This window comes from Schistocerca nitens, chromosome 6 (assembly GCF_023898315.1).
Source record: "Schistocerca nitens isolate TAMUIC-IGC-003100 chromosome 6, iqSchNite1.1, whole genome shotgun sequence".
Lineage (NCBI taxonomy): Eukaryota > Metazoa > Arthropoda > Insecta > Orthoptera > Acrididae > Schistocerca > Schistocerca nitens.
The window spans coordinates 481,627,763-481,650,932 of NC_064619.1; the positions used below are offsets into that span (position 1 = coordinate 481,627,763).

The 23,170-nt window shown below is 42.7% G+C and overlaps 1 protein-coding gene across 1 annotated transcript in view; it reads left to right on the forward strand.

Annotated features, from left to right (window-relative positions):
- The window catches only part of LOC126263418 (trissin receptor), a 187,711-nt gene that overhangs the window by 40,932 nt on the left and 123,609 nt on the right, over positions 1–23,170 (forward strand). The window contains exon 2 of the mRNA XM_049960511.1: positions 5,914–6,058. Within this exon, the coding sequence (XP_049816468.1) occupies positions 5,914–6,058 (145 nt within the window). The remainder of the gene's footprint in view (positions 1–5,913; positions 6,059–23,170) is intronic.

Sequence of the window (23,170 nt, forward strand, 5' to 3'; positions counted from 1 at the left end):
TGCCAACTATGAAGAACGAAACTGAATATGGAGATATACTATCATTACACTGTTTCACTCACTTTCCTCTTACAGTTAAATAACTTTGAATAAAATCTAGAGCATCAGTATTGTGTGAGTGTAATAAAGACCGTCTCGCGTTGAGAATGAACAGCGGCAAAACTAAAACTTCTTTCAGGAACAAAACTGGATGGTCTTGCACAATATTCTTCTGACTCTTTTCAGAAGTGTCGGATAATTTTACTCTTTCCGGTTCCAGTAAGAACAAATATCTTAAGCTGTTGTACAGTTTTTATTTAAATACCAGTCCAGTTCGTCTTTTGGAGTAGCACTATTACTGACATCTATTCGCAAAGCAGACTTCCTCACTTTCGTTAGTAGTAGAATCTGACAAAACAATTTTCTCTTACTGTCTCGTATACGGGTCTTTCAAACCGTAATGCGTTTTAGCTGTTTGTAAAAAGACCTTTAGAGCGGAGTAGAAACAAAAAGAAAATTAATTGATTGAGAGTTACAAGAGAAATTAACTAAAAGTTAACTAGTGAATTGAAGGAAAGCTGAAACTGAAAAGCCGCTGCTAGCTATTTAAAAGAATTGTCAAAAAGTTCATCTTTCGAGGCGTAGCTATTTTGCGCATAAAAAGTTACACTGGCGTGATAATTAATCGTCAATAAAAAACTGAAGTAAAAAATAATTTTGAAATAGACGGTCAGATGTTTTGAGGACTGATTTGTCTAAATGTAAGAAATACGCTACTGGCCATTAAAATTGCTACACCACCAGGATGACGGGCTACAGACGCGAAATTTAACCGACAGGAAGAAGATGCTGTGATATGCAAATTATTATCTTTTCAGAGCATTCACACAAGCTTCGAGCCGGTGGCGACACCTACAATGTGCTGACTTGAGGAAAGTTTCCAACCGATTTCTCATACACAAACAGCAGTTGACCGGCGTTGCCTGCTGAAACGTTGTTGTGATGCCTCGTGTAAGGAGGAGAAATGTGTACCATCACGTTTCCGACTTTGATAAAGGTCGGATTGTAGCCTATCGCGAATGCGGTTTAACGTATCGCGACATTGCTGCTCGCGTTCGTCGAGATCCAATGACTGTTAGCAGAATATGGAATCGGTGGGTTCAGGAGGGTAATACGGAACGCCATGCTAGATCCCAACGGCCTCGTATCACGAGCAGTTGAGATGACAGGCATCTTATCCGCATGGCTGTAACGGATCGTGCAGCCACGTCTCGATCCCTGAGTGAATAGACGGGGACGTTTGCAACACAACAACCATCTGCACGAACAGTTCGACGACGTTTGCAGCAGCATGGACTATCAGCTCGGAGACCATGGCTACGGTTACCCTTGACGCTGCATCACACACAGGAGCGCCTGCGGTGGTGTACTCAACGACGAACCTGGGTCCACAAATGGCAAAACGTCATTTTTTCGGATGAATCCAGGTTCTGTTTAAAGCATCATGATGGTCGCATCCGTGTTTGGCGACATCGCGGTGAACGCACATTGGAAGCATGTATTCGTCATCGCCATACTAGCGTATCACCCGGCGTGATGATATGGGGTGGCACTGGTTACACGTCTCGATCACCTCTTATTCGCATTGACGGCACTTTGAACAGTGGACGTTACATTTCAGATGTGTTACGTCCCGTGGCTCTACCCTTCATTCGATCCGTGCGAAACCCTACATTTCAGCAGGATAATGCACTACCGCATGTTGCAGGTCCTGTACGGGCCTTTCTCGATACAGAAAACGTTCGACTACTGCGCTGGCCAGCACATTATCCAGATCTCTCACAAACTCAAAAGATCTGGTCAATGGTGGCCGAGCAACTGGCTCGTCGCAATACGCCAGTCACTACCCTTGATGAACTGTGGTATCGTGTTGAAGCTGCATAGGCAGCTGTACCTGTACATGCCATCCAAGCTCTGTTTGACTCAATGCCCAGGCGTATCAAGGCCGTTATTACGGCCAGAGGTGGTTGTTCTGGGTACTGATCTCTGAGGATCTATGCACCCAAATTGCGCGAAAATGTAATCACATGTCAGTTCTAGTATAATATATTTGTCCCATGAATACCCCATTATCATCTGCTTTTCTTCTTGGTGTAGCAGTTTTAATGGCCAGTAGTGTAAAATAGATTAGAAAAACATTTGACGCGCCCTTGAACGAATGTCGAAATCATGTACACAAATTAGATGCCGATTGAAAATTTGAAGACCAATGCTTAACATAGAATCTTAAAATTTTAAAGAATGACTCTGAGCAGTATGGGACTTAACTGCTGAGGTCATCAGTCGCCTAGAACGTAGAACCACTTAAACCTAACTAACCTAAGGACATCACACACATCCATGCCCGACGCAGGATTCGAACCTGCGACCGTTGTGGTTGCGCGGTTCCAGACTGAAGCGCCTAGAACCGCTCAGACACCCTGGCCGGCTTTTAAAGAATACATGAGGATATTTCCCTGGTGTATGAAGTGGACTATTCAGTCTCATTTGCCGTACATGTTACCGAGCGTAATGCAAGGGCGCGTCAAAGTTTTCTCTGATCTATTTTATTTCTTACTTTCAGATAAATCAGTTCACAAAACATATGAGCGTTTCTTTTTTCAAAGTCTTTTTATCAATAAATCGTTTATCAAATCAGGACTAATGCGAGTCTTGCTGTGAAAATGCCTTTTAAAACCAAAAGAAATATTCTGTTCTTCAAGATATTTGAAATATTTCATGGTGTCTTAGCAGTCTGATAAGGTCGGTCAGCATCAACCAAGCGATGCGGTAAAGCATACCTACATACTCTCTTCACTCTTTATCTGTGATAACCAAAAATTGGGAAAGTTGAGGGTAAAAGTAAACTGCCCGATACGCTGCTCTGCACAATACAGAGCAAACTGGTGGCAGGTATTGAATGCTTCACAACATAAAAGCTAGTCCCTGTACCACGGGTCGAAGATGATAACTTTTGTTGAACGTAAATTGTCAGTTTCCGCAAGATCGAATTTATCTTAAAAGTGTATGTAGAAAATGAATCACTAATTGCTAGTATGGCTGCTAAATATTACCTGCAGTGCTAAGTAAAAATCGTGAAAGGTACAAATGGCTCTGAGCACTATGGGACTTAACATCTTAGGTCATCGGTCCCCTAGAACTTAGAACTACTTAAACCTAACTAACCTAAGGACATCACACAACACCCAGCCATCACGAGGCAGAGAAAATCCCTGACCCCGCCGGGAATCGAACCCGGAAACCCGGGCGTGGGAAGCGAGAACGCTACCGCACGACCACGAGATGCGGGCGTGAAAGGTACACAAGGAAAGGTTGTGGAAGGCATGTACGAAACGCTTCGGAAGAGAATTTTATATGGTACAACACTGGTGCAGATATTTCAAAGCTGTAAAGAGGACTACCCACTATTTTATATCTATTTCCGGCTCATTATAGAAATACAGGGTGTATCAAAAAGAATCATCCGATTTGGCCAGTCTACATTTCTAAGACTAATAAATATAGAAAATTAATTTTGTTTTTGTTGAACGGGAAACTCAAAATGCTTCTTTCGTACCTTTTAATAGGTGTTCAGTATGCCTATCTTGGGATGCGCGGCATATGGCAATGTGATATTCAAATTGTTCGCACACTGCAGCGAGCATGTCTTGATTTACAGCTACCATTGCTGCTGTTATGCGATGCCGCAGTTCATTCATCGTTGTAGGTAACCGAGGCACATAAACAGAGTTTCTTATAATCCCCCACAAGAAAAAATCACGTACAGTTAGGTCTGGTGAACTTGGAGGCCAGTAATGTGGGGCTGAATCATTTGGTCCGATTCGACCCATCCCTCGTTCAGTAACCCTTCAATTTTAAAATTCCCGCGCTTCCAGATGCCAGTGAGGCGTTTCCCCATCCTGTTGGTAAATGAAGTCATTAGAATCAGCCTCCAGCTGCGGGAAAAGAAAGTTCTCATGCATATCCTGTAGCAGTGTTCGTGGCAAAGAAGAACTGACCGTACACCTTTTTCCGTGAAACTGCTGAAAACACATCAACATAAAATAGATCCCCGTCATGTTGTACAACTTCAAGTCGTTGTTCCGTACCCATATTCTCCAATTATGAAGGTTATTCTTTCATTTAAATGGAATGTTGCCTCGTCAGCAAACATTAAGCGTGGAAGAAAACTGTCATTCTCCATATTTCCAAGAACTCCACACGTTGTTGTTTGTCGCCTTCACGAAGAGCTTGCAGTAGATGAACTTTGTATCATTTCGTGTGTAAACGTCGACGCAACACACTCCAGACTGACATCGGGGAATGTTCAGCTGCTGAGCTGCACTGTGGACGGATTTCTGTGAACTCCGCCGGCCGAAGTGGCCGTGCGGTTAAAGGCGCTGCAGTCTGGAACCGCAAGACCGCTACGGTCGCAGGTTCGAATCCTGCCTCGGGCATGGATGTTTGTGATGTCCTTAGGTTAGTTAGGTTTAACTAGTTCTAAGTTCTAGGGGACTAATGACCTCAGCAGTTGAGTCCCATAGTGCTCAGAGCCATTTGAACCATTTCTGTGAACTCCTCGTGAAACTATGGCAGATGCGTTCGACGTTGTGTCAGATGCTACGCGACGGCCCGGCGATTTGCCTTTACACAAACAACCTGTTTCTCGGAACTGTTCACGCCATCGTCTAATGCTCCGTCTTTGTAGGAGTATACGCGCCATAGCTGGTACGAGAGTCACGCTGAACAGTTATTACTGACCCGCACTGAGCAAAACGTAGAACACAAAAGGCTTTCTGTTGTCCCGACACCATTTTTACTAGAACTTAATTGAGCGCGCACTGTTGCTACCTAACGGGAACCAAGTAAAATCGAAAGTTTGCTCTTACCAGCAATACGTTGTTCACGCACATATCTCAAATAACATAATAGTTATGATTTTCTTTAAAAAACCGATGATTCTTTTTAATACATCCTTTTGATAAACTGAACATACTATATAGAAATATATGCCTTGTCTTCGTGACTTCAACCGAGATAGGACACGCTGATTTAGTGTCGTGTGGAAGCAATGTTCAAAATACACTTAGCTCATTCTTATTCAGATTTTCAGTGGTTCTTCTTAATCACTTGAGAAGAAAAGTAATGTTTTCATTCAACAAGATCATAAACTGTATACCACTCTAACCTCAGCCAAATCAGTTTGTATGTTGCTCCAATTAAAGAAATGAGTACAACAGCGTGAGGACATGTGAGCATGTAGGTAACCTTCTTGCTGAACTGCCATATAGACAGAACAATATACAGCAAGGGTAATAAGCAGCATGCTGTTGTAATTGGTCGAGATTGCGAGGGTACGCTAACGATACGTTTTGTCAATGAAAAAAGTTATTACGCTATCGAATACAGTTGGAGCGGAACACCTCCCATTACTATTTTCAGTAGTCAAAAGTTTTGCAAAACATTGTTCATGAACGTTTGGGAAAATATGAGATGAGAAATTGTTCAAAGGAGAATATATGTTGCCTCACACATTATTATATTAAGACCGTTAAATGTTTGTTTTTTTTTCCTCGAATCAACGCAGTTACTATACCGAAATGAAATCTATAATTCGAAAAGGTAGTGTAACGTGCAGTAAAAGTTTTTGTAATCAACCTATTGTTGTTCAGCTGACCAAGCACTTTTCAGTAGTTACAGTATTTCGATAAACAAGCATTATTACCCACCGCACAACGAAATATTTTGGGGGGAGAACTACATAGGCAGAAATTCAGTTAATGAAAACATTACATCTGCGACACATTTATTTCAGCACACGCACGTATTTTCAGAAATTCAAAACACAGAAACAAAAGGTGAATTTTACCGCATGTTCCTGATTTTGTTCCGCAGGGAATCTGATGGTGATTATGGTGGTAACCATGTCACGGCGGCTGCGGTCCGTTACCAACTTCCTGCTTGCCAACCTCGCCTTTGCTGATCTGTGCGTCGGCATCTTCTGCGTCTTCCAGAACCTCTACATACACCTCGCCACCACGTACGTATCCTGGGCAACTCGCTGTTGTTTCCATTGAACATCAGAAAATATATAAAATTAAAAAGTAACCAAAAGATCTCTCTTTATTACTGTTGTTACTCAGATTGTCATCATTTATGTCATTTCTAGTTGCGTAGCCACGTTCCGGTGTATGAGTATTTATTCCAGTCCATTTCCTCCATACGCCTCTCACCGTCCGTCTCTTCCTCGTCCACCTCATCCAGCCACACACTCTGTTCATTTCCTGGGCCCTATTCTTTGTCCATCTGCTCCTCCCCCACCCACCCGTCTGCTCCTTACGCCTCTATCTTATCCTCCCCTCTAATTCCACCTCCTCCTCCCCATTCTGTCTCTTCCTCAGTCCTTTAAGTATACCCCTGTCTTCATATCCTCCTCCCCTCTCTCCTTGTCCAATTCAACCTCTCACTGTCCATCTCCACTTATCCCTTCTCCATGTATGTATTTTTCTCTCCTCTCTGCCTACTCGCTCCATCCATCGCATTCTGTCGATCTCCTCCTCTTTCCTTTCAGTGTCTGCTTTCTTTTCACCCTTTTTCCTGTTCATCTCATACTCTTCCCTTTCTCTGTCCGTTTCCTAATACCCTTCTGTCTGTCCATCGTATTTCCTCCCTCCTCCCCTCTGTCCATCCTCTCCTCCTATACTCTCAGCACATCATCGCCATCTCCCCGAAAAGAGATTGCTTGTTCCTATCCCCACAGTATTTCTTCATGCACACAACAAAAATGGTTTTGCATCACCCCAGTTCCCAGAACTTCTGAAGATAGACTTTGACTGTGGATACTGTAGCACAGGCACAGTCCCTTTGACTGTTCAGAGATGCAAACAACCGCGCATGAGCAGCGCTTATTAGACGGAGGGGGTCCGACAGCCGATCAGTTCCAGTCATTCCACCAGGAAGGAGGTACACGGCTCGTGTTAACTGAAGTTCGATCTCATCCGCATTGTTACTTCCTGCCAGGAAGGGCTCTTGACAAGGGAAGTGTCCATGTATCTCGGAGTGAACCGAAGCGATGTTGTGCGGAGATGGAAGAAGTATAGAGGGAAAATAACTGTCGATGACATGCCTCGCCCAGCCCCCCCAAGGACTACTACTGCAGTGAATGACCGCTACCTACGGGTTATGGCTCGAAGGAACCCTGACTTCAACGCCACCTTGTCGAATAAATCTTTTCATGCAGCCACAAAACGTCGTGTTACGACTCAAACTTTGCGCAATATGTTACATGATGCGCACTTCACTTCCGACGTCCATGGCGAGGTCCATCCTTGCAACCACGGCTTCATGCAGCGCGATACATATGGGCCCAACAACAAGCCGAATGGACAGCTCAGGATTGCCATCACGTTATCTTCGATAAGTGTCGCATATGCCTTTAACCAGACAATCGTCGGAGACGTGCACGGAGGCAACCCAGTCAGGATGAACGCCTTAGAACACTGTCCAGCGAGTGCAGCAAGATGGAGTTTCTCTGCTGTTTTGGGGTGGCATTATGTGGGGCCGACGTACGCCGCCGGTGGTCATGGAAGGCACAATAACGGCTGTACGATACGTGAATGCCATCCTCCGACCGGTAGTGCAACCATATCGGCAGCATATTGGCGAGGCATTCGTCTTCATGGACGACAATTCGCGCCCTGTCGTGTACATCTTGTGAATGACTTCGTTCAGCATAACGACATCGCTCAACCAGAGTGGCTAACATGTTCTCCAGGCATGAACCCTATCGAACATGCCTGCAATAGTTAGAAAAGGGCTGTTTATTGGCGACGCGATCCATCAAACACTGTGAGGGATCTACGCCGAATCACCGTTGAGGAGTGGGACAATCTGGACCAACAGTGCCTTGATGAGCTTGTGGATAGATTGCCACGATGAATACAGGCCGGTATCAATTCAAGAGGTAGTGCTACTGGGTATTAGAGGTACCGGTGTGTACAGCTATTTAGACCACCACCTCTTAAGGTCTCGCCGTATGGTGGTACAACACGCAATGTCTGGTTTTCATGAGAAATAAAAAGGGTGGAAATGATGTTTACGTTGATCTTTATTCCAATTCTTTGTACAGGTTGCGGAACTCTCGGAACTGCGGTGACATAAAACTTCTTTTGGTGTGTGTATTATTTTTAAAAGAAGCTGTGAACTTACAACTATAAGCCAAAGCATTATGACTGTCTGCTTAATAACGTGTTGGTCCACCTTTGGGAAGCAAACAACACCATTTCTGCATGTCATATATGCGGCAAATCACTCTTAGGTTTCCGGAGATACGTGGCACCAGTTGTCTAAAGGCATCATGCAATTCCCAAAAAGTATGGGGTGATGGTTCGCACATTCCAAACTGGCACACGATACCGTCCAGATTTCCATCGGTATCAGATCAGGACAACTTGGTTCACTCTCATGCTCCTCAGACCACTGTAGCACGGTTGTTGCATTGTGACACGGACAGTTACCTTGCTGGAAGATGTCATCGCTATCATGGAAGCCATAGAGCATAAAGTTACGTAGGTGGTCCGCAGTAATACTCGGGTAGCTTACAGCTGTGTATGATGGCTTTGAGTACTACCACAGGTCCCATGCAAACCAAAACAAATGTTCGCTATAGGATAAGACTCCCCAACCAATGTAGTCTGTTTCTTGTGTTCAGGCTTACACTTTTACACAGTATCGTCCTGTTACTGAGATTCACCCGAGTAACTTAGTAACTGGAGGAGGACAACGCAGCATTCCTGTGAGATACAAAGAGGTTGAAAGACTGTTCAAATTCTATAATTTTTGCGGTTCTTTAATTTTAAATAGCAGATTGTTCTACGGAAGCGAATGCGCAGTTCTCAAGAAGAACCAAATTTTGATAGTGAGAACAGTAATTCACACTGGCCATTTCTGAATGAAATTGAGGCACAGAGAAGCATAAGGGTCCAAAGCACAGAATCAAAATTTCGAGAAAAACAGATGTTTGTGAAAATAAAAATTATAGACAAAACTTATAGGAAAAATAATGTACCTACTTTATGTTATGAAGTATTAACTAATTATATTATATTTGTTACTCATGTTATTTAACGAAAATTCCATGTATAAGCTAGTGACAGTAGAGTCTCTTTACAGTAATAAATTTAATAATTAATGTGGAACTAAATCAGAACGTGTGGTGTCACCGCCAGACACCACACTTGCTAGGTGGTAGCATTTAAATCGGCCGCGGTCCGGTAGAATACGTCGGACCCGCGTGTCGCCACTGTCAGTGATTCCAGACCGAGCGCCGCCACACGGCGGGTCTAGAGAGACGTCCTAGCACTCGCCCCAGTTGTACAGCAGACTTTTACAGAGATGGATCACTGACAAATTACGGTCTAATTTGCTGAGACGATAATTAGCATAGCCTTCAGCTACGTCATTTGCTACGACCTAGCAAGGCGCCATTACCAGTTTATATTGAGATTGTAATTATGCATCATCAAGAGCGATGTTCTCCAATTATGGATTAAAGTTAAGTATTCAATCAACTACGTTCTTTTCTTCATAGGATAATTACTTTACCTTGTTCCAGACCTCACGCCAGTCTGCGTGAGTTTAAACGCCTGCATTTCGGCCTCCTCTAGCAACACTGTGTTGGCTCTTCTGCCAACACATCAGAACGTATACTAAAAGCACGCGCATGCGCACGCACACACACACACACACACACACACAATTACGACCAATAGGGTTACACATAGAGGTAGAGCTGGTTCACCATAAAATCAACAGATGCCAGGAGCATTCATACATGCTAAAATCTGAGAATCGCTTACAGTTTGCCTCCTTAGGCAAATGGTTTCTCAGCGCCTCGGTTATAAATGAACTTGCGCATTACCAACAATATTGCCTCCTCATATAAATATGCATTCGCTATTGCAAAACTGTATGTCTCCAATTTTTGTGTGGATACAGACCGTGAGTTCACACAAGGGCAGTCTGAACTCCGTGGAGGCAGCGTTCAAAGCCAATCCTGTCTTACCGTTAAATGGAGGAGCACGCCTCCCGAAGTTTGTCGAGCGAGAATTCTTCTTCTTTCCAAAGACTGGCTTACTTCTTGATTGATGCTGTCCTCAATTTGCATTCCTGGTGATAATCTCTTCGTGCTCTAGTTACCCAGTAAACCCACATGCACAAGCAGCGAGTGAGATTGTCGGTATCAATATGCACTGACGGTATATGTAAGCAGCGAGCAAAATTTCCAACTAATCTCGCAAATTCAGTGTGACGAGACTGAATGCTACAGTTATTCGTCTGGCAACTGACGTCAGGCTCCTGAAATGGAGCAGTATTTATGAGAGTTCAACATCTGTCTTCCCAGGGCAGGGGTGTGGAAATATGACTGCCATTGATTCAACACTGGTCAAAGTTTCGTAACGTGATGAATAGAAGAAATAAGCAACTAAATGTGAAAAAAATACAGAATTGATAATGAGAACTTCCATAAAAAATTGCATAAACGTTCCATGGGTTTCACGGGACAGATTTATGTGGAATTTCCAGCTGTTGACGACTTTTTCGTCACCGTCAGGAATTATCCGGAGGCCGTGTAGTACTTCTTTAGTTAGCCAAATTATCGCACGTAACTTCGATATCCTACCAGAAATTACGAAAACATCTATGATGGGGAACAGTGGTAGTGATGCTGATTTTGTTAAATGGAGGATAAACAAAATATTATACCGTATGAAATGGAAAACAGCAAGAAGACAGCTATGCGTTATCATAAACAATAAACTGGTGTAAAACTGTTTAACTGTCTTTCTTTGTGGCATTATCACAAAAATGCATGCCTGAAACTCTCCACTGTAGAGTACTGTTTTTCAGTGCACACAAAATTCGTGAACGGTCGCCTATCAGCGAACACAGTAAGCACACCACTGAACTAAGTTAAACTCCTCCGAAAAAGGCAAAACACTCTTCTCAAACTTCAGCTCAGTGTAAACAAGTTTTTTGCCTCTTTTTCCAAGTGACAAACTCCAAAGTATATGTCCTATTAAAATCTCGCCGCAAGAAAGTAGCTGCTTTTGGATAAGTAACATTAATTATTTAGTTTGTCTCTGAAAGGTTATCTGGTTGTTAATAAAGCGATTAGCATTAATCATAATTTCAAATATTTATTACATTTAGGCGACGGAATATAGTAAGAACTCACTGAGAAAACTACATGAGATGCTGATAAGAAAGATAGATGACGTAAAAATTAACGAACAGAGGAATGTTCAAGGCGGAAATGACGTAACTAATTTGCCTTGCATTCACGGTTTGCAGATGAGCTGCAGTAGCAAAAGATGATGCCTCGTCGCCGTAATACAAAAAAACGCGACCCAGTGCTAATCATACGTAACTTAAGGGCACATTAGCGGCATATTTCTCACAAAAGTTACCTCAAGTAATTATTTTTTACGCTTTATTTTTAATAAAAAACAAAATGCCGCATTCTCAGCCGTCTACATCGAGAATTTGTATTGAAAGTAACGTACATTTAAACTTGAGAAAACAGTTTTAGCGTCCAGTGAAGCTGCAATAAACTCGTTAATGAACGCCGTGGGCGTAGCTGCGTAAATATTATCTGATACGGGGCAGATATTGAGTCAGAATGTAATTAAAGCGCCGGCCGCGGTGGTCTCGCGGTTCTAGGCGCGCAGTCCGGAACCGAGCGACTGCTACGGTCGCAGGTTCGAATCCTGCCTCGGGCATGGATGTGTGTGATGTCCTTAGGTTAGTTAGGTTTAGGTAGTTCTAAGTTCTAGGGGACTGATAACCACAGCAGTTGAGTCCCATAGTGCTCAGAGCCATTTGAACCATTTTGTAATTAAAGCGTTCCATGTCCGTCTGCATCAACTGTACACAATCAGGAACAGGCAGAAAATTACCAGCCAAATAGAGTTGTATACAAAAGAAATGCGCGCGCGCGCACACACACACACACACACACACACACACACACACACACACACACACACACACAGACACACACACACATACACATACACATACACATACACATACATACATACATGCATTCAGATACATTCTTATAAACACAGCTGTATTGCCAGAACCCATGATACATCGTTCGAATCCAGTAAATCTATTTTTCTGGAAATAGTAGAAGATCCTACCGCCGCAGCATTTCAACATTTGTTTTTCTATTTTATTTATATGTCTGTTTAGCTTTGCAAAAGTATTTACCCTTCAAAACAACCAAGGTGTTTAAAAAATTTAAATGGAATTTTATTACAAAGAAGTAGTTACATAGATTGGCAGGACTACATATTGAACGCTACTCTTTACGTTGGTGATAAGAAGAGGAATATGTTTTCTTAAATGAGAAAATTCCTCTGATCATTTTGTATAGCATGACGGTCCTTGGGGCCTAATAATAAATTGGATGATACGGTTCACTTAACCGTACTTTAGGTTACTGGTATCGTATTGTAATAATTCCGCCGGCCGCAGTGGCCGAGCGGTTCCGCGCGCTACGATCTGGAACCGCGCGACCGCTACGGTCGCAGGTTCCAATCCTGTCTCGGGCATGGATGTGTGTGATGTCCTTAGGTTAGTTAGGTTTAAGTAGTTCTTAAGTCCCATAGTGCTCAGAGCCATTTTTTTGTAATAATTACATATGAATACGAACCGGCACGTATGTGTAAAAAAGTTTCGAAATAAGCGAATTAGGTATCGGTTACTTCAGCCGGCCGGGGTGGCCGAGCGGTTCTAGGGGCTACAGTCGGGAACCGCGCGACCGCTACTGTCGCAGGTTCGAATCCTGCCTCGAGCATGGATGTGTGCGATGTCCTTAGGTTAGTTAGGTTTAAGTAGTTCTAAGTTCTAGGGGACTGATGACCTTAGAAGTTAAGTCCCATAGTGCTCAGAGCCATTTGAACCATTTTATCAGTTACTTCATCCATGAAGAAGATAAATCTTAAAATCATTGTTCGACAGCGTTTTGGGTACAGCTTGTTTATGTGAGAGACTTTCACTAGATAACACCAACATAAGATTTGCAGATCCTCATATCTGCATATTACGTCACGGTCCTCTTATCAAGTGTTCATTGACGCTCGAACACCGCCTGCGTCAAGCGTTACAAAAGATGCAGAGTTTGTCAGGGAGAGACTTTCTTGTAGAATTACAAAATAACGCGTTCCGAGCAATATCGTGCAACCTATTCGGTCCTTCGACAGATACCAGACTCTAAAATTAAATCCATTCCTGCTTATACGGAGGCTACATGTCACCAGTTAAGACGACAAGAGTTCAAACCTTAGGCAGTCGTACGATTTTTTTCGGTCATTTACCATTTGTTTTGTCTCTGTCAATGATTTTTTTTCTGCCAGAAATACCAGTTAGCGCTTTGATTTGAATTCCGCGCAAATAGATAGCTCTAGAACTGTCAGCGAAGGTAAGTTCTAATTTCGGAAGAATTAAAGAGAGATTTCCAGTGGGATAAGACCTACAAAAGCAATGCCGTAGCGCACCTTCGACTAGAGCACAGCTTTATAACAGAGCTTTGCCGACAGTGGTCCTTCTTGTTGAGCGTATAGTGACGTAACAGGAGGCGTGACATTCTAGTACTACTTTGTGTACCGTAAACCGCAGTTTGCTGGGTATAGGCGTTGATGCCATTGTGAAAGTAGACATAGGCTAGATCTTGCAATAACGTGTATGGAAAGTAACAAATCATGTGATATGCTGGTTGATTAAAACGATATTTTCTGAAAGGTAGTTCAGGCTGAGAGGCAAAAAATGGCTCTGAGCACTATGGGACTTAACAGCTATGGTCATCAGTCCCCTAGAACTTAGAACTACTTAAACGTAACTAAGGACAACACACAACACCCAGTCATCACGAGGCAGAGAAAAGCAGAGAGGCAGTTCGTAAATTTGTGGTAAGGTTGTATGGGACCAAACTGCTAAGGTCATCGGTCCCAAGCCTACACACTAATTAAACTAACTTAAACTAACTTACGCTAAGGACAACACACGCACCCATGCCCGAGGGAGGACTCGAACCTCCGACGGGTGGAGCCGCGCGAACCGTGACAAGGCGCCTTACACCTCTCGCTTACCCCGCGCGGCGCCAGGCAGTTAATCTCAGTTTCTGCTTCCCAATTTACGTATGGTATTTAAATATACTGACTCACAAAATAACTGATACACCCAGTTTCAGTGTAATTTCGTGAATGTGTAAATGATTGTTGCAATTCTCTGCGACAGGCAGAACGGTTACCAGAGTATATCAGCGTTGGTCGTGTTTGGCGTTGTTACCAGAGGTAATGGGGTGTATGTCCGCCCCGATAGCTAAGTGGTCAGAGTGACGGATTGCCGTCCTACGGGCCCGTGTTCGATTCCCGGCTGGGTCGGAGATTTTCTCCGATCAGGGACTGGGCGTTGTGTTGTCTTCATCACTATTTCATCCCCATCCGATACGCAGGTCGCCCAATGTGGAATCGAATGTAATAAGACCTGCGCAAAGGCGACCGGGCCTGCCCCGTTAGGGCCCTCCCGGCCAATGACGCCAAACGGTCATTTCCATTTCATGGGGTATATAAGGAAAATGACGAGCGTCATATGCTGGCTGATCGCTGTGAAGGACACGGAAATGCCGCGTACTCTCTTATAAGGTAACGTTTTCAGCACCTGACAGAGTTGGAAAGAGGCCTCATTGTGGGTCTTGATTTGATTGGCTTGTAAAATCGTGCAATATACAGGTTTTTGGGGTGTTACGATGTGACAGCGTCCCGGTGTTGACTTCATAGGAACATAACGACAGGCGTACTATTGGTCAAGGTTCCGGTCGGCCACATCTAACAACCACAGAGAAGGATCGCTGCATTGTGCCTCAAGGACATAGTAACCCTCCCACAGCAGCACCTGCCTGCATAGAGTAAGCAATAGACCCCGCACAAAATTCTGTGTCACCGGGCAACGTTGGTCGGAGACAAGAAGCAGTCGTACTAAGGAATTATCGTTCCTTCTGTAGGTTGACATCAGCACCTCACCACAAACTACTGTGTCTGAAATACTGCAGCAAGCGGGAAGCAAATGGCGTCGTGCAAATCAGTATTAAGCCGGAGTACCTTCCTCAGGACTTTATCGACGGCCTCAGTATAGAGACATGAATTAGCGATCATAATGTCTTTATGGCGACTATGGATACTAATGTTAATTCATCAGTTAAGAACACAAGGAGAGTGTTTCTGCTAGTAAAAGCAGATAAGCAGTTTTTAGCACCTCACTTAGACAATGAACTGACATCGTGTAGTTCTGGAAATCTTGCTCTGGAGAAGTATGTGCCCAAAAGTAGATTACAGACGGAAAACGCTGAGGAAACGAAGACGGTTGCTCTTTTCTTTCAAAAGAGAATGCGCAAATGACGACAGGTAAAGTTTTGCGGAGATTCGAGCACCTCTGGGAAGATGTACGCGCGAAGCATACAATAATTATATACAATAACTACCATCATCTTACTATAGCAAATCATCTGGTCGAGAAACAGAAAAAATTCAGGTCGTACGTAAAATCACTAAGCGGGCCTAAGGTTTCCGTCCAATCACTCGTTAACTTGTCTAGACTAGCATTAGAAGATAGTAAAGCGAAAGCTGAAGTTTTAAAATTTCGCGTTCGTGGTTCCCGCAGGCGAATCGTACAGTCAAACCGTCGTTTGGCCTGCGCACAGTGTTCCTTATGGCCTTATGGACACGGTAGTAATAAGCATTCCTGACATAGAGAGGTAACTGAAAGAGTTGAAAAGAAATAAGTGACCAGGACCTTATGCAATCCCAATTCGTTTTCATAGAGATTACTCTACTTTACTGGCCCATTACTTAGCTTTTATTTTTCGCGAATACTCGCCCAGCGCAAAATCCCAAGAAACTGCAAAACGCCACTATTTAGAAGAAGAAAAAAATACATTTGCTTCAAAAGACGTGGTCAGTGCTTCGCTTTTAGAACTGATATTGTTTGTTCACAGTTCTCTTTCAATGTAAAAAATAACCAGCTGTGCTTTGATAAATAGAATAACAAAAAGCATTGTTTGGATGACAAAATTGTCACATTTACCCATGTTGTCTTATTAAACTTAAATTTTATGTGGAACTTTGCAATTAAGTAAACATCATTGTGTCGTATTCAGTTTTTCCTAACCCTTCTCGTTGTGCCAAAATCTCTCGTCTTTCTATTTTTATTTTTGCCACTGGTGTTCACAGAGATTTAAAATTAGTAGTTCACATACACCAATGAGACAAAACATAATGACCACTGCCCACCGTGAGAGTTACTGCCGCCGTCTGGAGGCATTGTGGCTATGTGGCCCGTTAGGCGAAGCACGTAGCTTACAGGGGCATCGTGTGAACTTCCCCCTCACCGATCTGATTCATATTCACACAATGTATAGCCCGCGACTACGACTTCAACATATTCAAATAGCAAGACGCAACTCTCAACTGTTTTCGAGAGCGTCGACATTTCAAATTTTATACGTGTTTATATACGCGGTTAGTTTCAGAAGCTCGTGCTCCATGGATCGAATATCGCTGCCTGTACTCCCTTTTTTTGTTTTTTAAATCCCGTCTAACTGTCATTGTTGAATCACTCATTTATTATTTTCATAATCTCTATGCTGAAAAGATGAGAAAAATGTTCGTTATGAGACTAGAAAAAATGTATACACAGGAACTTTCAGTCATTTTCTGTATATTATTTTCTCTACGTATGTATCAAGTACAATGTCTAACCTATGGCGTACTTTACGAATCAGGATGGTGCTGAATATAAAAACATGGGGAACAATAATATCTGCCACGTACAGCACTTCTTATGACCGCTGACTATCCACAGGCCTCGTGCTTATGAAACTAAGCGCCAGTTAGCTTGGCTGCGGAATCATTGAATACTGACGAACATATGAAGTAGGTAAGCACACGCAAAATGGTCAAACTCGATTTTCTCGGAAAAGTCTGAGAGTTTCGTCTTGCTATTTGCATGTATTGAATACCTGGTCGTGCCCTACACAGCCTGTCAATATGAATCGTTGAGGAGATGTTCGTACGGTCTTCTTCTGAGCTGGGACGAAAGGGGAACCTATCCAGCGACGATACGAGTAGCAAATGAGGAAATCCACTAACATAAGTGGCTTTGATAGAGGACAGATTCTTAAGGCGAAACTTGTTGGGTGTTAACGACCTACTGTCGAATGTGTCTACAGAGAGTGGTGAAGCGACGTTGCACCCGCCAGTATGCGACAAAGTCTTTTTTCTTTTTCTTTTTGACTTCCACGTTTCATCAATGAAAAGCAGGATAAGCGGTAATCTGTGGCAGATCAGAGTGTTACTCTGGTGAGGGTAGAGGTATTTCGGAGTAACTCTTTGAATGCACAGTTCTGAGCATGGGGCTCAGATGTACAGTACACAAACCCATGTTGACTCACGACATCATCATTTACGATTACAGGGGGCACGAGATCGTTGAGAATGACCGTGAACCGAAGGAAACATGTCGCCTGATCGTAAGAGATACGTTTGTTGTCACAACAGTTCAATGACAGTGTCCTGAGAAGCAGTATTTCAGGCGAACGGATTCTCGAAACATGCACCGCGCCACGTACGTAGCGACTTTCACCTGCGCTTGTACCAGAGATTCACTCGCCCACACCCCGTCTACACACCTTTGCAATTTGTATGGGCTTCCGTGGGACCTGTGGTATTAACAGCAGGCACCATGACAACTGCGTGCATCTTTTCACGCTACGCGTCTTCCCTAACGACCATGATATTTTCGAGCAGCGAACTGTGACAAAAGGTCAGAACAATACTACAGTGGTTTGAGGAGTGTGATAGTGAAATCACTTTAATGTTTTCGTCACCAAGTTCGCCGGATCTGAACCCGTTGGAACACAATTGTGACGCTATCTGTGACGCGTTCACAAACAACTGGCCAGTAATTTGCGAGGACTGCGTGACTATTTGTGTAGAAAACCTATCTCTAGAGACCACTAAGGTCTTGAGTGACGACCATTTACAGTGACGTCATCAGCCACTCGCGAGCGGCGGGGGAAACGTTCAAAAATATGAAGACCTTTCATTGTCGGCAGCGGCATATGGACAATGCGTTTAGTACGTTCTGCTGTCTGGGTTCAACGCTCTTTCTCCTACCGTCTTAGTCCAGCTTGTGATCACAGATTTTGGTAATCTTGTGTTCACATATTGCTTTCTGTGTGCAAATTTTATTAACCTTCGTAGAAAACTCTCCTAAGATAAAGTCAAAAGAAGACAATCGTAACACAAAAAATACCTTAGAAATGAAACGTAAAATCATTGAAAAATGCGAACGTGGTGTGAGCGTTACTGATTTAGAGCGTGCATGCAATCAGTCTACATCAACTATTTGCACTATCCTCAAGAACAAGGACAAGATTAAGGAGTTAACTACTTCAAAGCGATTGACTAAACAACGGTTTCGTATTCTGGACGATGTCGATAGGTTGCTCCTTATATTGATAATGAAAAGCAATTGCAAGGTGACACTATTAACGAGAATATTATTTGTGAGAAGGTGAGAATGATTTTCGCCTACCTCTTTAAGAAGATGCCACGGCCATCAACGGTCGAAGGAGTGTTTAAGGGAAGCCGTGGTTGGTTCGAGAAATTTAAGAGAAGAACCGAAGTCCGCAGCGTTGTGAGGGCAAGGCGAAGCAATCAGCTCCGACACAAAGGCAGCAGAGGACTTCATAAGCAGTTTCAAGATCCTGGTAGATTCTGAGGCTTATCTGCTTCAACAGGTTTTTAATTGTGACGGGACGGGTCTATCCCGGGAAAAGATGCCGAAGCGTACCTTTATAACAGCAGAGTTGAAAGAATTGCCCGATCACAAGTCAATGAAGGACCGTCTGACACTGCTGCTCTGTGCCAATGCAAGCGGCGATTTGAAAATTAAACCGCTGCTTGTTTACCATTCAGAAATTCCACGAGCCTGTAGGAAGTGTAGTGAAGTCCAGATGAGCAGGTTAAATGTGATGTAGAGATCCAACAACAAGGCTTGGGTGACACGTGATCTATTTTTGTGGTTCGACCAACGAAGTGTTTAGTCCTTCGGTGAAAAATATTTGCTAGAGATGAATTTGCCACTCCATATCTTGCTGGTTATGGACAAAGTTCCTGCCCGTCTTCCAGCCTTGAAGAATTTCAGTTCATCAAGATCCAATTTCTGCCTCCCAGCACCGCTCTGTTACTCCAGCCTATGGACGAGGAGATTGTTTCTAGCTTTAATAAGCTCTATACTGAAGCACTCTTAGAGCATTGCCTTGAGTTGACTGAAGCTACCAATCTTATTCTCAGAGAGTTTTGTAAATATCACTTCCACATCGTTGCCTGGGTCAAAATAGTAGAGAAGGCGCGGGAAGATGTTACCAAGAGGACTCTCTCTTCTACTTGGAAGAAGCTTTGGCTGGAGTGCGTCACCGAATGTGACTCTGAGGCATTTGAGTCAGTGCCTGTGGAGCCTGTACATTGTGTCTTTGGCCTAGAGCATGGGACTAGAAGCGGATAACAATGATATCGATGAGCTTGTGGAAAATCACAGCCAAGAAATGATCACCAAAGAGCTTAAGGAGTTACACTGTGTTTCACGGCAGGTAGTTGTGGAGAGGAGTTCTACAGTCGAGGAGGAGGAGGAGGAGGTAACAGGCGAGCTGCAATCTTCTGGCGCAATGACATATGCTGAAAGCATGGGAATCGGATGCATCGTACATTGAACATCATATCCGCATAAATCAGTGGCTACGCATGCTACGAATTTATTTGACGATAATGATGCGTAGCATATTCATCAAGTGTTGAGGCGTCGACAGAAACAAGTGAGTATAGATAGAATCACACTAAATAAGAATGTATCGTCAATAATAAAGAACATGATACTGTATGTATAAATTTCTTTGAATAAATGGCATGAATAAGATAAAACTTTTAGTACTTTTACTGCGTGGAACGCACTATCTTATTTTGCATTATTTTATATGGGATAAATAGTTTCGCTTAACGAGTGTTTCGCGCTACGAATAAGATTCTGGAATGAATTATGCTTGCTATGCGAGGTTCCACTGTAAAATATGTATATGTAAGTCCCTGCCATATCACATAACTGAATGTGTATATTTTGTTATTACATTTTAGACCACTAATGATGCCTAATAGGAGAGGGTTGCAACGTATTTGGTTGAAAACAAAATAATCATTCATTTGCTACACATGGAAAGTATATGGTTTTTACAGCATGACAGACGTAATTAAGGTAGAAGCTGGTGAAAAATATAGAAAGGCTAATATGGGGCGGGGAAGAGGGAGGCGACAGCTTTGTCATTTCTGCCGGAGACCCAGGTTCGAATAGGCTACGGCTCTGGTAGATTGAATCTGGAGCGGAATTGATTCCGAATATTAGAGAAGATTTAAGTGAAATCAATGTTTCTGCGAGGCAAGACAAGGAAATGTGTTGGCAAAAATAATATTCGACAGTTCGATGGGAACTATGTGAATGATTAGTCGTTATGAAATAAGATACGTTCGCATTTAAATGTGTCAAGTGTTGAAGAAATAGCAACTGTATTACACGATGTTTGATGTAAAGGGGGGATGTACCTTCCATCTCCACCATGTTAAATTGACCGTTTCCAATGCACGTTTTTTCAGGAAGTTTTCATTTTTTCACATACATTTAAATTATTTGCTAATAAGTTGACATCTTTTATCAGTAATATATTGAAACCGAATTCATTTAAAATTTTTATAATGATTCACTTTTAGGGCTACTTTTAAAATAAAAAAGGACATAAAGTCCTTTGTAATATAGCTAGAAAGCTAAATATGATGGTACTTTTTGCACGTGTACTAAGAATATTGACTGTCGCAATTTCATTCCTCAAAGGTAAATGGTTTCAGAGGAAAGTTACATTTTCCTAGAAAAACAGCGAAAGTTGTATGAAATTATGTTCAAAATTTTCATGCACATGTAATGCCTTTAAACCATTTTTGCTATGCACTCATAATTTAAAACTTTTTTTTTTCAATGTATCAGTCATGGCTTCCTCTGGCACTGACATGCAAGCAGCTTGCGGTATGGAAGTATATTTCTCAGTTGGTCCAGTTCCTCATACTTCTTACTTCGTTCCGATAATTGGCTCTCTATCTCATAATACTCAGCTTATGGTCATCTATCGCCATTTGCCGTACCCTGTATATCGTTATTGTAGTGCACATGTACACCTTTCTCGATTTAATATTTACCTTTTGACGAGTGTCTTTCGTTACCCAATGTGCTATTCATGTATTTATCATTTCTGGGGTTGTATGAGTGTGTACTAATAACCCGTAAACAATTCCTATGGTTGGTGTGCTATGCACATGAGATATTGAGACCAAAATTTTACATCACATGAAGCAAACTATAAGAATACTTTTGTGTGGTCTTTACTTTCCATTCACCGTTGGACCATTCGTAGCCTTTCTAATACGAGACTAGTTATATAGTTTTAACTATGGCTTAAAAAAATGGGTTATGTAATTTTTATCTACTTGAAATCCCAGTGCCACGTTAGCGAAGCACATTGCCAGAAGAGCCAAAACAGAATGGCGGAGTGTACTGACAAAATGTATCAATGTGCGGCAATATGTATTCTTAGTTTGAAGGGGAACATAGCTGAAATGGTTCCAAAAGTGGGAGAACGAGGACAGAGTCGATGACGACATCACTGAGTCATGGGGTTGCTACCCTCGTCCCTCCTGACAAAGGCCGATTGCCTTATGTACAAAATGGTGGGAAATTTAAATTTTGGAGGTAAATTGAAAATTGTTGTAATTCAACTGTGTTTTCCCACTCATTTGGAACTATAACTGTTGAGCGAAGTAAAACGTCGCGAGAAAATCAAAAATCCAAGATGCCGCATTGGTATGCTGTCTGACCTGGAATAGTGGGAGCCGGCCGGTGTGGCCGTGCGGTTCTAAGCGCGTCAGTTTGGAACCGTGTGACCGCTACAGTCGCAGGTTCGAATCCTGCCTCGGGCATGGATGTGTGTGATGTGCTTAGGTTAGTTAGGTTTAAGTAGTTCTAAGTTCTAGGGGACTGATGACCTCAGTAGTTAAGTCCCATAGTGCTCGGAGCCATTTGAATAGTGGGATTGCCTCTAACGTTTCAAATAGTAAATGATTAATGTAATTACTCATGAAATTGCAATTTAAGTCCAGTATTGCATAATGAAATGACACAAACTTTATAATCCATCCGATCAGTAGGAACGCTACAAAGACAAATGCAGGAGTCAACATCGAGCATGAAATTCAGTCACAGAACACACTAATAAAATTCATAACTTTGTAACCAATTAGCTGTGCGGATGATTTTAAAAAATTTTATGACATATTCCAGGGCATCCATCTTGGACTGAGATAGCATAGAGTGTTCCAGGTCAGCCAAAATGGCAATGCTCCATCTAGGATTTTTTAATTTCCCGCCTACTTATACTCAGGACCTGAGTGGGGAAACACGCGAGTACCACTTGACAATTTTTTGAATTTACCAGAATTTTTGAATTTCCTACCATTTTGTTCTTAGGGCCTTGGCCTTTGTCACACGGTGAAGAGGGAATGCAATTGTCAAACAAGCCTGAATGACGAAGAACGAAGTGATAGTCCGCCTCTGCAACAAGAATCAGGGGATGCAAGAGAAGTGGAGACCGTGGTAGTCGGAGATCTACGCATCACAGCCGAGTAGATAGTGAAAAAAGTGAAAACTACTCATAAACCAGTTTTAAACAGTTTTCAACAGTTTTGATCCTGACAAAAATCTCTCTCGGCTAGGTCTTGTCACGGCTCACACCTAATAAAAGAGCCTTTGGAACCATAGCAGCGGAAATGTTGCAGCTGTGTCAGAGCAACGCGGGTGTATTCTTTAATCATCTAATTACTACCGATGTGTGCTTGTATCACCCAGAGGCAAAGGAGCAAGACGAGCAGTGGAAACATATGGATTCGCCAGCATCAAGGAAGGCGAGGAGCCAACCATCATGATGCTGATGGTT